At 34.8% G+C, this 15,336-nt stretch overlaps 1 protein-coding gene across 2 annotated transcripts in view; it reads right to left on the bottom strand.

Annotated features, from left to right (window-relative positions):
• Positions 1-1,172: 1,172 nt before the first annotated feature.
• Angpt1 (angiopoietin 1) overlaps positions 1,173-15,336 on the bottom strand; it is a 210,593-nt gene continuing 196,429 nt past the window's right edge. For both annotated transcript variants that reach the window (XM_048359162.1, XM_048359163.1), the window contains exons 8-9: positions 13,604-13,734; positions 1,173-1,842 (exon numbers count right to left, since the gene is read on the bottom strand). In XM_048359162.1, coding sequence (XP_048215119.1) covers positions 1,682-1,842; positions 13,604-13,734 — 292 coding nt within the window. In that variant the 3' untranslated portion in view covers positions 1,173-1,681. The remainder of the gene's footprint in view (positions 1,843-13,603; positions 13,735-15,336) is intronic.

Below are 15,336 nucleotides of genomic sequence, written 5' to 3'. Positions count from 1 at the left end.
TTTCTAAGAAAGTAGATCCAATAGATATTTAAAAATTTCTTTCATAAAAACTCATGTCTTTATTAAGGAACTGTTTTCTATTACAAAACTGAACTCTTATAGGCAGAGAACATTTCTAGATAAAGTACAATAGTAACTTAAAATTGCCACAAAATCTGTGTCCCCCAAATTCACTTACAACATTCCCCAAGGAATATTTTAATTATGAGAATTACACTAGCTAGTACTAGGAATTTTTTCAATATCCTTATGCCTATGATATTTTTGTGTGCATTTCCCATATACGAGTCTTGCCAATTCTCTCTAACATTAGTTTTTAAAAGTAGAAATTGCCTAAAAATCAAAGCCCGAAAGAGAAAAACGGTCAAGCACAATATATTTAATCAAGTAAGACAGTAGGTGTCTTTGAACACTTGCAGTATGTGCATGAATTATGAATCATGTTGCATATTCCAGATCAAGCAGCTATGAGGTTTACTGTGGATGGATATAAGCAATGTGATGTACAAAGATATTTAAACGTTTTCAATTTTCTGTAGACTTTAAAATGTATCTTTTATAAAAACTGGGACAGGGTGAATCTGGCAGGCATCATGATGTATTACAAAATTAGTAAAATATTAAATTAGCATGAAATAACGTGGTGAAGAATTGAAGATATAAAAAATATTTTTAAAACAAAAAAGTCACTCATAGGTCTACACATGCAAGAAGATACTGTATAACAAACTGTTCCAGTTCACATGGTTTTACTCCATCTTAATACATTCTCAATACTGCTTCCCTATTTAATACCAAAGGAATATTTAAGAACTGGGTGATATAGTTCACATTTTTTACACGTCACTTAATCTATAAAACATTTCTACATCAGTCAGCTTTTAAAGTAAATGGAAACCTTAGCATATATGAATAATTTTTTTTACCTGTTATGTCCATCAGATTATGTTATCTTAAAAAAATCACAGAGTACTAGGGTAGGCCTCTCTCTCTCTGTCTCTCTCACTGTTAGCCTTCATAGTCTACAGTTTGTTATGACTCATGAACGTGAAATAAATGTACATCTGGAGGTGAGTTAAATGAAATCAACCAACAAGTATGATCTTGGAAGTGAGCTTCGGGAATCCATTTATAACGTCTACCAACTCAGATAACAATGCTGTTCTTTAAAAAAAAAAAACTTTTATCAAAATTGTGCAATAGTACACACTTTTTGTTCATAGGTTTGTGTAGAGGTAATCTCCATTTTGATAGGGGAACACATCTTTTCCACAGGAAACAAGCCTGTTTCTATTCTTCATGTGTTCTTTTATTTATTCATTTTGCTTTTATTTTTTTTAAACATCAACAAACCTTAATTGTCCTCTGACTGTCACAGATTCCAAATTCAATGCAGTAGTAGTTCAAAACACAGCAATTGAGCACTCCCTTTCTCTTTTAAGGCATGCTAGTGAAGTACAGTCTCTCCAGTCAATCCATGCCAGCACAATGCCCCAAGTACAGACTTTCATGAATCAAAAGGCTCCAAATCCACAGTCAAGAACCTTAGCAACATCACATAGCTTGTTGTTGGAAGGGAGATCATATTGTTTGTTTCAGAAGTTTCCAAACAGTTTCTCATCTGGTAGTTTCCTCTCTGGATTTCTTCATGGCTGTCACCATCACTTTTGACATTGAACTTTCAAAAATCCAAAGGTCGAATCATCATAGTTGTGGAACGTAAGGAGTAGCTGGGCCCTTTGAAATAGTGCCACTTTATCCCATTCAATTTTCCATGATTTTGTCCGGCAGTATAGAACATCCCGTTCAGATTGGAGGGCCCACAAGCATCAAACCACCAGCCTGAAAACAATTAGTTAATAATGAAAGAGAGAAGTAGAAGAGAAGCATAAGATGAACACTTGTAGCCACAGGCATGAATTGGTGAAGAACTTTTTCATATTTTTATTGTAGTTTGCAATTAGGAAGCACTTAATAAGTATGCTCCTAATTGCAGAATTGTTCCAAATGACATTGACTTAGGGTAAATATAAACATCCAATCATTCAAAAAAGAAAGAAAAACAGCTCTCTGTGAGACTTTGTTGAGACCGAATTCCCATTGTAATTATGAGACTCTTCAAGACTTTAAGAAACAACCCAAGTCAAGTTGGGCACTGGTGGCTCATGTCTGCAAGTCTAGCCACTCAGGCTCAGATCTGAGGACCCTGGTTTGAAGCCACCTTTGGCAGGAAAATCTGCGAGACTCTTACTTCCAATTAACCACCAAATAACTGAAACTAGAACTGTGGCTTAACTAGTGCAGCCCTAGACTTGAGAAAAAGTGGCTAAGGAATATGCCCAGGCCCTGAGTTCAAGCTACATGAGTGCTGCTTGGCAAACACACACACACACACACACACACACACACACACACACACACACAGTCTAAGATGGCATTTAAAATTGGAAAAGGAAAATGTAGTTATTCATGTGATGTTTGCTACCTTGAGCCTTGTTACTGAGAATAGAATAATTATTAGTAAACACATTCAGAAACTCAGACACTTTTATATCAAAAGGAGACAATGAAAGTTTCCTTTGTCTTCATGACTCTGTGAAGTACTGGGCCTAAGCTACTTCTAAAATTAATTGGTTAGTGAGATTGAAGTATAGTGCTCAGTGCTCATTTTAATTACTATCCTCTCCATAACCTATAGCAATATAGGAAGGGCTTGTCATTACTAGTTCATAGATTTTGTCTATATTTTGTCTACAATTGCTAAACTTTTTTTTATACGCTTAAGAAAAGGAAACCAAACAACTTGATGAGTAACATGGAAATCCTGGGTTTGCCTAATGATAAAGATAATCGGAAAACTTGGATTTTTAAAAAATGATTTAAAGTCTTAAGGTTTTGTTTTTTTTTCAGATGGAACATACCACTTTTCTTTCTCTCCTCAAGTAACACTAACACTACTGAAATCTTTAGGGAGAGATTTATTCCAGAGACATTCTGGCATATTTTTATTTGGACATGCTTGACTTCTCCTTGATTATAGAGTGATACCTAAGGGACTAATAGCAAAAGAAAGAGAAAACTGTTCAGTTGATGTTTGACTGTAACATGAGCATCATCTTGCAGAAAATTTAGGAAAAGTTAAACGGAGAAAAGCTAGTTCACATTTTTTTATTTCAGGAGATGAATATAGCTGACTTGTGTTTATAAAGTCACACTAGATATATAATTAGTGGATTTTGAGAGATGCTGTATGCAAACAACACAAGCTAATACAGCCAAAAGAAGGGACAAGAAAGTTCTTGTTTGGACAAAAAATAGATGAACTGTAAAATTCCATCTGCCTTTTCTTAGGAGTGGTCAGTATTCCTATTGAAAATGTTCTATTTGTATTCCATATGGCATTGTAATTTAGAAAATTGATACACAAACTCTCTAAAGAACTAAAATGAAAATCTCATAAAATTTAACTTTATTTCTTCCATCTTTTTTTTTTTTTCATGTGTGGTTGGGTGGCAGCGGTGAGTGACTGGTCCGGTGGCTTTAACTTAGGGTTTAGGCACTGTCCTTGAATTTCTTTTGCTCAAGGCTGATATGCCACCACTTGTGCCACAGACCTACTTCAGTCTTTTTGGTAATTTTATTGGAGATAAGAGTCTCACACACTTTCCTGTCCAGGCTGGTTTTGACATGCTTTCCTCAGATCTTATCTTCCTGAGGAGCTAGGATTACAGGTGTGAGCCAGTGGCACCCAGCTTCTCTTGATCTTTTACCCTGTTTCCAGTATCCTTCATTCATGGGAACAAATTCATTTTCTCCAATAACAAGCACAGTGAAGATTCACAGAATGATCATCCACATCACATTTGGACACTAAGAATAAGAATTTGTGTGGTACCCAGTTTCTAAAATGTCACAACTGCCCAAGTAAGAAAAGGCAGAACAAGAGGCTGGCAAGAAAGGACACAGAGTGAAGGATACTGTCACTGGTAACTTCGGATGAGTTTAGGAAAGAGATTAGTAGTAGACTGGGAGAAAGTAAGATAAGTTGATCCTTTCTTTTTTCTAAGTGAGGAAACAGCAATGCTCATGGCAAAGGGCTGGCATTTTAGAGATCCTGAAAGAAGGTACTAGTGCTGCGTCAGTACCATTAAGAGAAACAGTCTCCTGAGGCTGAGAGTATTTGAAGATAAAATAAGGAGTGTTTTGTTCATTTTGCTAAGGGTAATGGAATGTCATGGTTCATAAAATGACCCATTTTACACACTTACTACCACATCTAATAGAGTCTGCTTAGCAAATGATTATAACTTACTGAATTATTGACTGTATAACTGACTGACTAGTTCCATTTCATGAAGTTTTTTAGTTGGGTAATTTTTTTATTTAGGAGGTATGCCAATAATAAAATACCTCTGCATGTTTTAGTCACTTTTTCTTTTCTTATTCATTCAAAGGTTTGTATATAATACACGACAGGACATATATGGTTTCTGCTCTCATGGACACTATTTCTGGTGTTGTAAAATGTTGGAAAAATGCAAACAATAGCTTTCATCAAAACAGTTATAATTCAGGAACAAATAATTACATGAAGAAAATAGGGAACTATGAAGGAATAATGTAACTTTCCACAATCATGGAAGGAGATGATATGTAATGAGTCCTGAAGGAGAAAGAGGCAGCCAAGTAAAGAGAGAAAGAAAGAGAGAGAATAAGAGAGAGAGGGAGAGAGAGAGAGAGAGATCCTCTTCTAGCACAATATGGCTATGGGAAGGAAAAACGGCATTGTGTGTATGGTATGGGGGAGAGGGGACAAGAATCTCACTATGGCTGATTTATAATGAACTAAGGAAGACGTTCATGAAATGAAGTTAGAGAAATACACAGCCATGGAAAGCTGGAGTGCTTGTATAAAAAGAATTTATAGAATGGCCAGTCTACTTGTCCATCATCAGGTGAGCAAGTAAAACATTCTCCAGGAATGACAACCCATATTTAACCAGGGAACCACATCAGCCAGGTTAAATGTCTAGTCAAATATGTAGAGCTCTTCTCTGTATAGCCGCCAAAGCTATGCCCAACATATGCGCCAGCATGATGACTGGATTCACTCAACCTGCATTGACCATAACTCTGTGACATGCACCATTTTGTGTAAGAGAAAAACTATGGAAAATTAGATAATACCCATCAACAAAGAACTTACATTGAAGAAATAAAGAACCAGAAGACTAACATGCCAAGGAGCAGCACTTGGTCCTGAAGGTTGGGCATAAGTTCAGTGGACAGAAAGTTTCTTAATACAATGTGTACCTTGGAAGAGCCAAAGAGAATATTTGTAAGCAGTTTGGCTTGGCTGAAGAGTCAGTGGGAAAGGAACAGAAAGGTTTATATTATACGTTTAGAGTTTTTCTTATGAACAATGGGTGCCTAGGGAGGTTGGAATCAGTAAACTCTAGACTGATGCTGACTTGATCCATCAACAAGCACCAGATGTCAAGCAATGACACAAATATTATTTGGTATTTATTGCAAAGTTGAAATGTGTCAGGAACTGTGTAAAAATATTTATATGCATATCTTCACAGATCTGTGTACCTTTTTTCCCCTCCCCTACACACAGCCTTACATTATGTAGCAAGGACCATGACACAGACTTTAATGTTCAGAGTTTTAAGAACATTTCTAAGGTCACTTTCATTATGTGTCAATCATAATGGTGGATCGAACATTTCCACAGCAATAAGAATCAAATAAGATGAGGGACTGATGACTGAAGTTTGTAAAATTCTACCCAAGAACTTGGTATAAGTTTGAAATGGGGCAGAAAGCTATAGGGTAGGAGGTAAAAGTAGGAGATGGTTACTCTACCACAATGGTTAATTACTGAAAAATATGACTAGCTAGTGCCTTACTATAATGGTTCGATATTGCAGAAAGATCACCAGTGCTGGTATTTACATTCCCAATAGCGTCGACAGGAGAAATAAGATAATCTAAATGTGATTATGGATTATCATTCTTACATTAGAAAAACCACTACACATTAAACCAAACATAGAGTGAAGATTTGGATCTTGAACTCCTCAGTGATTACCATATCTTAAGAACACTGGCCTTTGTATTCTGCAATTAATTATAAATCAACTGAGGATAACAAAGATGTTGAAGAAAGATGGCAAAAAAAATAATACCAACAATTATTTCTCCTGAAAACATTGGTTCCTTGTATTCTAAACCTCTAGCTAGCATAAGCTGTTCTACCATGCAGGTAAGTATTCTCTTTACTGCATATGCATTTAAACAAACTAGACAAATACAGAATTTCTTTGTATCATATATTTCAAATAGTGTTCTCTCTGTCAACAACAGAAAAAAAATCAACCTACCCAGGTCTTTTACGCACAAATCCTCTTAAGTAACTGATGAAAATGTATTTATTTTAGGCAGGCAAAGGTATCAAACATTAGTTTACTTGTACTCAGTATATATGTTAAGTTTACATGGGATGAAGAATGGATGACATTATTATACAGAGAAATAAGGCTGGGTATGTAATTTCTGTCTGAAAAGATACCACATAGCGGACTTATATATAGTTCCTAATCTTAGGAAAATACTAACTTTGTACTTTCATCTGTGTCTTTAACTAACACGATATATGCTAAAGAAGCAAATCTAGGAAAGCCATTTGCAGCTTAAAAGAACTCAGCAACAAAGTAAGGGACAGAAGAAAGCAACTCCCATCTGCCATGAGGAGAACTGATAAAATGTCTCAAATGTTTTAAGTCTGGCCACTGCTGAGATGAATTTTTGCCAAGCATTTTTCTTTATAACCCATAACCTCATGTATATTTTAATAAGAAATCTGAGATGCATGTTTCTAATTCATTTACACTTAACTCATTAAAATTTAGTTTTGTAATAACTATCCCAGGCTTCCCAGGCCTTTAAAAATTATTTGAGTCTTTTATCTTTGGGGCAGAAAAATTCACATTTTATCACTAATAAATGAAACTCTGCCCAGAAAATGGGAATTTGATTCGAAACGTTGTACTCAGGAAGTTCAAATTTATTTGAAAGTAAAGAAACCTAACTCTCAAAGTCGTCTGATCCTAAACAAAATGCCTCTCAACATTTTTCCTCCCTTAGGTAAAAACTACACACAAATGCAAAGATATATCTTTCATTCATTTAGAATGCATGCAATCTAATCAAGAATATGCAAAAGCACTTGCACAGAAACAAAGATGTCCCCTTTCATCACTGAGGATGAACTGAATTAAATTGGCGGGTGCCATTGCTATCAGGGAGATCAATAATGAAGAACAACTTGATGAGTTAGTGTGTGCATACTTGGCTCTGAGCACAGCTAGCCTCAAGGAGCAGCTTCGTGGGTCTTATGTGCGGGAGGCAAAGGATCTGCATTCCTTCTGTCATCTCATACTATATCCCTGTCAGGCCAACCACTTCATGTCCCCTCCTCCTCCTTTCTTTCTCATCTCTTTGTTCCAAAGATGAAAAGTTGTTTATTCTGGCCAGTGTTACTGAATTCATTTCAACTTCTAGGTATTCTTTTACTGTCTTTCCCCTCCCTTGGACTTCATTTCACTTTCAACCATGTTGATGTGAGGAAACGCTTATGGAAATACTCTGCTAACCAACAGGGCCCCCTCATTCTCTTTGAAAGTTATTCCTCTTAGTGAGGGCTGTAGAGTCTATGGGGTGATGACCCAGGGAGGCTGAGTAGCTATGTTCAGACCCTACTTGGGACACTATTTCTGTGAACATGGGAGAATTATCTCACTTTTATCTTGTTATTTCCATTTTTTTTTGTGGTTGTCATTGCTCTTTAGGTAATAGTGATTGAGCCCAAAGCCTAACACATCCTAGTCTAGAACTATACCTCTTGAGTCATGCTTCCCAGCCTTTGAGACTGTATTTTGTTTTGTTGACTGTGCTGCTAACTTTGCCTGAGCTAGCCTCAAACTCAAGATCTTCCTTGTGAATAGCTGGGATTATAGGAATATACCACACCCACCTCCTATCTTAGTTCTTGTGAAAGGTATTATTGTGGTCCGATTGTCTCCTATTTTAAAATTTCCTTTTGGAAGTTTCATGTGTTATCCAATATAAAACCTTAAGGTAATGCAACAAACATCTGTTAGAAAATAAGATCTCAATGAATGCTTGCTATTTTGGAGAGCATAATACAAACAAAATGCTATATTATTTTATCCACTGTCATCAACTTTTGGTTGTAGCTTTGGCCTATAGGCATATTGATGTTAATTAGCATTTTTCCAAATTTATGTTTGATATCGTTAGATACTCTTTGCTACATTTTCTAATAAACAGTTCATAATCAGAGAAAATAGGAATGTTATTCTGAACTTTGAAATAAGGAAGCTCAAAACTATTCAACAGGAGCCTAACACTGTAAAATTTTTATAATTCTGGAGTTTTACTGTTCTGAAATTTAGTGATACTTAAAAGCTGGTTCAAGTTATTTGAAATTTATTCATCCCTTTGCTCCATGCTTGTGCATTCAAGTATATCTCTGTGATTATATATTTTATATCTAAGGAGTGACATTCATACAATAACATATTTATAATATTCTTTTATGAGGATCATTTGTGATTTTCTGTGTTCTTTAAGACACTGATAACATATTCATTTGATAAGTTAATATTAATTGAGGGAATACTATGTGTTAATATTTAAAGCAGGGCTTTGAGATACAGGGTTGGATAGCACAAAAACTCCAAAGTCATGGAAAGTACATTTTGTAGGATAGTCATATGTATTATAATAAATTCAGAAATTAAGTTATAATAAAAAGTGCATTGTAGCGTTTTTAAAGGAAACTCAAAATATCAATATGGATCTTCCAGTAACATTTTTATTTATAACCTAAAGAGGGCACATAGTGTTTTCCATGTCGATGATGACTTAAGAAAAAGGCTAAGGTGGCCATATTTTCCCCAAGTATTTGTCACTTCCAAATCACTCACCATCTGAAAAAGCAGATAGCTTCTTTCCTTTTGACTTCAAAGATCATAGAGCAAGCAAAAGCAAGCATTTCTCAGATCTGCTGTTAGCAGCTGGTAAGTTCTAGGGAATTCCATGAAATTTATGTGTATGGCCTTATCCCCTCTTTTAGGACTAAATTAAGCAATATACTTTCTTAGCTTTCATGAGTCTTGTCTGTCAGCTGATATGGTTTATGTTTGGGAAAAGAGATTAGAGTTTCTATTGCAATAGATTCTATAGAAGGCTAGGTTACATTTTTATATACCTCTTACATTATACATTAAATATGGACCTTTCATTGAAGGCAAACTAAAATTGAGATATAAAACAATATAATGTTTGTTGGGGTTTTATTGCTAGCAGCTTTTAATAATTCTATTTTATTATAGACTTTTAGATACAATTATTTCTTTAATTAACAGTTGGATAAATGTAATGATTGTAGCTTAGAACTTATAGCTTAGAAATAATTTGAAAATGTTTATTTTGAGGAATCTTAACTTAGTAACAAAGATTATGTTGAACATAAATTCATTTGGAAGTTAACGGTTTAGTAATGAAAGATTTTTTTCTCCTCAATTCTAGAGGCAAAAGGAGGCTTAGAATATTTATTTCATACAAAGTATTTCATATACAATAAATCTATTATATATGATGACAAAAGCATCCCTCAGTGCAATTAAATTTTCTTTCACTATTAAATCAAGCATAAAGCAGGAACTCTCCTTAGGTACCAGAGAAATATTTCAATCACTTCTTAAAGGTATCTCTTCTACTACAGAAACAGTTTTATGGCAATATTCTTTGGGAAGGGTGAAACCTAAGGAGAAAACTGACAAATGGCCCTTAGGTCAATGGCACCCACAGATCTTGCTGGCTTATAGATCTTTGCTGGCAAATCATTTCTATTTAATGGTTATCTTAGAGGTAATTTTCATAGAAAATGTGTGTGTGCAAAATATATGCTCTGGTACAATTAAGATGCGTAATGAAACATAAAGGTTATTCAATATCAAAATTAAAAGAAGAATTACTGGATTTCTGACAAGATAACTCTGCACATTTCTAGAAAAGAAGGGTCTTATAAGACATCTATCTCTATTGACATAAACGTATCTTGCTTCTATGCTTCCTTTTAACTCAACAATGTTAAGGCATATGACTACTACCCATGTATTTAAAAACTACAGTGCCTACTTCTCCTACTAATAGCTGTAATAGGAACATGGAATAAATAGCATTTAAAAACCAGAAGAAAATTTGGGAGTGCTTTTATTAGAACCACAATTATAAGAAGTGTTCCAATAAATGCCCTTCTATTTTCTTCTCACAGATGCTTCAAAGCTAGGAATGCTCAATTCTTCCTGTAACCCATTCCAGCTTTTGACTTCTAACTGGTCCAACTAAAATCTTTTCTCTCCTCCTTCAGTAATTTTATGATTTTTTAAAATGTTTTTATCGCACAGAACTTGTCATTTTTTGACAATCTCTTTCAATCAAAAATTGGTTTCTTTTATCCAGCTATAATAGTCACCAACTTCCAAAATACATCAAAACAACAGAAAGAAAAAGTCAGTATGTTAGGAAAGAAGGAATGAAGATCAAAATGTTCTACCTTGTGTCTAGCTGAAATAACTTCTGCTTTCAATTAAACCTGTCTTTGCCTTTAATAGATAAGGGTAACAAGGACAGCATGTAATCCCAGCAAAATCCTTGTATGTATTTGAAGAAAACTATCTAGGACATTAAGTGAACAATAAATCTTGCTTAAACATCAACTCTTTTTTGAAGAAAAAAATGGAAACTATATAAATAAATAAGTTATTACCTTCAAAGTGTATAAAGTCTGACTTCTTAAAAGCAATCTTTTTAAGAGCTCTAACACAAGACTTTTTTTTTAAGCAAGGAATCATCATTAGGCAGTAAAAATGGTTCTCAGGGAAAATCTGACAGGGAAGAATCAGCAGTAATTGGAAGTAGTGAACTGGGCCATAAGTTCCCGGCAAGGCTCCCATTACTTGGACTGTCATGGGCATTCATCCTTATGTTTTCCAGTTCTCAGCTATCTAAATTCCACATTTTAGCTTTTTAGAGTGAATCGATTTGCAAGACCTGGATCCCTTCAGAAGGATATTTGATAGTGTAATGGCGTTTATTACAAAAACACATTTACTGAGACTATTCCAGCCCCAGCAATAAATGGAAATTTTCTCTCCCTAACATATGTGTTTATTGGTGGGTAAGAAGCAGATCCAAGAATGATTATGGATGAAAGAACATGAAAAAGTTCAATCATGTGAAGCAGAAACAAAGTCATAAATCTGAGTGATAAAGTTTTCTAAACAACAAAGAGGTACATTTTCCTCTTTGTTTTCCTCTATATCCTCATTATTATGACAGGCCTATGAACATACTGAAATGTGCTTCTGAAGAAAACACATTTGGAAGGTCTGGCTGTGGTTCTTTCATGTCTTATACTTGTTGGGTAAGAAATATTATCTTTAAAAATTGACATGGAGAAAACAATATTAAATTGAGAAGGAAACTGGAAAATCCAGGTAATTACTTCAGAAAACTCCAAAGTATTTTTGGTATACTGCCAGTTACGTTTACAAGACTAGGGAAGTAATGGAAAGGTATATTTCTTTGAATAATATTGTTCAAGACCTAACCTGTGAGTATCACATTTATTAAAATTCCTGATTAATAATGATTTATCTTGGGTGGGTGGGGGGGTTACAAAATTAAGTAAGGCAACTTCTAAATATGTGGTAAGTTCATTATAATACCAAAATGCTATGTTCAAGAATTACAAAAAAGATATCAAAGGCAGATTCTCCACAGATTATCTTTGGTCCTAATGAGGCTCTCTCCTAGTGAGCTACCAATACAGGTGGAGTCGGTAGGGTTCAATGGGCTGTGATTTGATAATGGCAGTAATGGAAAGGCAGGAGTGTAAGATTTACAGGCTACTCTAAAATTTCTCTCAATATTTTCTATTCTTTATTAACTGATGAGAGAAATGTGACCCTTCATTTCGCTGGAATTAATTTTTGAATGCAATTTCAAGGGTTGAAAGATGCTTAGTCATTCACCCACATGTTCACGTGCCAAATTTCACATGAGTTCCTATACATGGAAATCTGCTGTATTAAGTTTTATTGATAAAATAGTGAGCACCAACTTTCAGTTTCCCTCTGTACAACGTATAGAATTTCTCTCTCTGCTGGTCCAGTAGAGTTAATTTAGATTTTAACAAGGTAGTATATAGTAATATGACATGATAATGGCCATAATATCATGTCTGGGAAAGGAAAATAATACAATCAAACAGTTTTTCTCCACAATAGCATGAAACTGTTTTGTACTAGAATGACAGAGAAAGATAACAAAATCACAGATAGTGTCATCTTGCTATTCTGTTTAGAGATGGAAACACCACCAAAATTATGGGGGGGAAAAGAGACACTACAATAGAGGCTTCCTTTCAATTTTGTTAGGTGTCAACCTTTTCCTTCCCAGAGTCTATAATATTTATAAACTGCAGTATTTGTCATTGATGTTTAGGTTAGAGTCTCCTAAAATACAATCAGTTATTTATTTATTTATCAATTTCATAGACTTTTTTCCATACTCAATTAAAATTAGTATTAATACTTAACTAATAGTTTTCTCTGAATTGATGTTTTGGTAAGTACAAACTATAATGGATGCATTTTGAAATGCAAAACTTATATACTTTTTTAAAGAGAAGCAACTACTATACTGACTACAAGAGAAGTTGGATATAACACTCAATTAAATTAAGGCAAAATACCTTTGGGTGTGGATTGGTGCTATTGTGTATTCAAGGCTCTGAGCCTATAGGTCTATTCTTCCTTGCCTAGTAAGGCTGATTGGTAAGGCAAGAGATACAACGGATAGTCTAGCAGGATTCTATTCAGGATTTCTCTTTGACACAATCATAGGACAGAAAAATATTGAGATAGTGCCAACAGTTTATTCTTCCATAGACAGTGATAATATATTAGTTAATGGTATCTCCTATGCCAGCTGAATTGCCAAGGCCAATATTAATATATATATTATATAATGTGTGTATACACACAACACACATATGTACATATATATAACCTTTAAGTTTAAACGCATCTTTCTTTTTGTTATTCTATTTCAAAAACATGATCGATTAATTACATAATTACAAAGCATTTTTAAGAATAACTGCTGTATACCTTGTATTCCTAAATTGTTATTCTTCCTACTGTGGGTGGTATCATGAAGATTATTTAGAAGGTAGATTTACTGGAACCTCTACATTTCCAAAGGATTTATTCAGAATGAAGTGTAGCCCACTTAGACGTTATTGGAGGCAGGCAAACCTTCAAGTATGCCAGCAATGTCTTGCACAAGAATGCAGGGCAAATTAGTGGGCAGAATAAAATGATCCCAAGGGACTTGCACTTAAGTTTCCTGACCAGAAGATCATACCCTTTTCTCATAGATAAGAAACCTCAAGCCTCAGACCAATGAAACATAACTTAGAGAATGGTCCCACAGGACTTACCTCCTGTTAGCATGAGGGCACATTTGCACATACAGTTGTCATTATCCGCATCTTTAGTGCTGAAATCAGCACCGTGTAAGATCAGGCTGCTCTGTTTTCCTGCTGTCCCAGTGTGACCCTTTAAATATAACCTGAAGTTAAAAAAGAAAAAAAAAATCCGTCACTTGACAGAATAACAGACCCAGAAGACTGACTTGCTGAATGTTTAACTTTGTATTCATTCTCTGTCTTCTTTGAACTTAGCCCTTCCAACAAATCAATCTCTTAAAACAAATGTTACAAGAAGGACCTAGAAAAGAGAGAGAGAGAGAGAGAGAGAGAGAGAGAGAGAGACAGAGACAGAGACAGAGACAGAGACAGAGACAGAGAGAGAGACAGAGAGAGATGAGAGAATAGAGATGGTTTTAATGATCCATGTTTATTTCTCTATGCACATAAAAACATACATAGTTCTTCAATAATGCAGATTCCAAAAAAAACATAGCTTATTTTATTATTATTCTTTTAAATTTACTTTGTTGTCATTATAAAGGTGATGTTCAGAGGGATTACAATTACATGAGTCAGGAAATGGGTACGTTTATTTATTTAATTATTATAAGTACTAATTTCAAAACAAGAATGCCTTTGAGTGTTGATGCAATATTCCACTCCATTAAAATGTACTAATGTTATGGTAGGTGTTGTCATCAGCAACGGGGGTAATATGTCTCTTTGGGAGATGATTTTCTGTGCTAAACATTCTTAATTTCCAACTGTTAATCTAATTTTGATTAGGTTTTCTTTTGCATGGGAGATACAAAAGTGGTATAAAAAGGGAACCCTTAGGGTAGGATTTCACAACATAGAGCTTCATCCTGAATTCACTGTGTCAGTAGCCAGGAAGGCAATCTATGGCTTTGGGAGAAATTAGCTTAAGATACAATCATAGACACACACACACACACACACACACACACACACACACACCTCACTATTATTTTGTAATGTTTGGTCTTATTTTTGGCAACAGTACAGTTTTATGTTTGTGTAAGTTATTTCTCAAATTTCTCCGGAGATTTTTGAGTGAATACAAAATATACAATTCAATTTCAGTCAGGATTTGTTGGATTCACTTGATTAACTTCTACTTAACAGCAGTACAAAGAAAGTTTAATGTTGACCTTTTAATAGTGAACTATCTCATACAAGCATCTATTTTAACATTCTGTGGGACATACTAAAAGTCCCTGGTAATTTTCTTGTAAGTGCCAACTTAAACGTGAGGCTGTGGCCAGGACCTTGTAAAAGTGTGTTTCACCAAAAGAAAAAGTGAAAATCACCAACCACAGTTCCCAGGAACAATTGCTGGATGACTTTACCACCTTCCAGATATAAAGTTTTCATTTGATCATTTCTTCTCAGACACATCTATACATGAATGACACTAATAACATGTTTTGTTAGATTTCCATCTATAGTCAGATTGGGAAAATCATACTGAGCAGGGGGATTAATCTAATAAATTCCTTAGAGAAAACGTCACAAACAAAACCAAATTATGTATAACCAATGAGAGAATGGTTTGGTGAGTGTAGTGTCATCAGAGGCATGAAATGAACAGTCCCTAAGTTCGACAGCAATGACTGCTGTTCACTAGTCTGCAAATGCTCTTGAATGAGCAATCCCAGTTCTACATCAAATTTTCAGCTTTGCTGTGGTATGTGACACCCTTCCTTTCTTAAGGGAAAGTC

The sequence above is a fragment of the Perognathus longimembris genome, chromosome 12 (genome assembly GCF_023159225.1).
Source record: "Perognathus longimembris pacificus isolate PPM17 chromosome 12, ASM2315922v1, whole genome shotgun sequence".
Lineage (NCBI taxonomy): Eukaryota > Metazoa > Chordata > Mammalia > Rodentia > Heteromyidae > Perognathus > Perognathus longimembris.
This window is presented reverse-complemented; position numbering and strand designations above follow the sequence as displayed.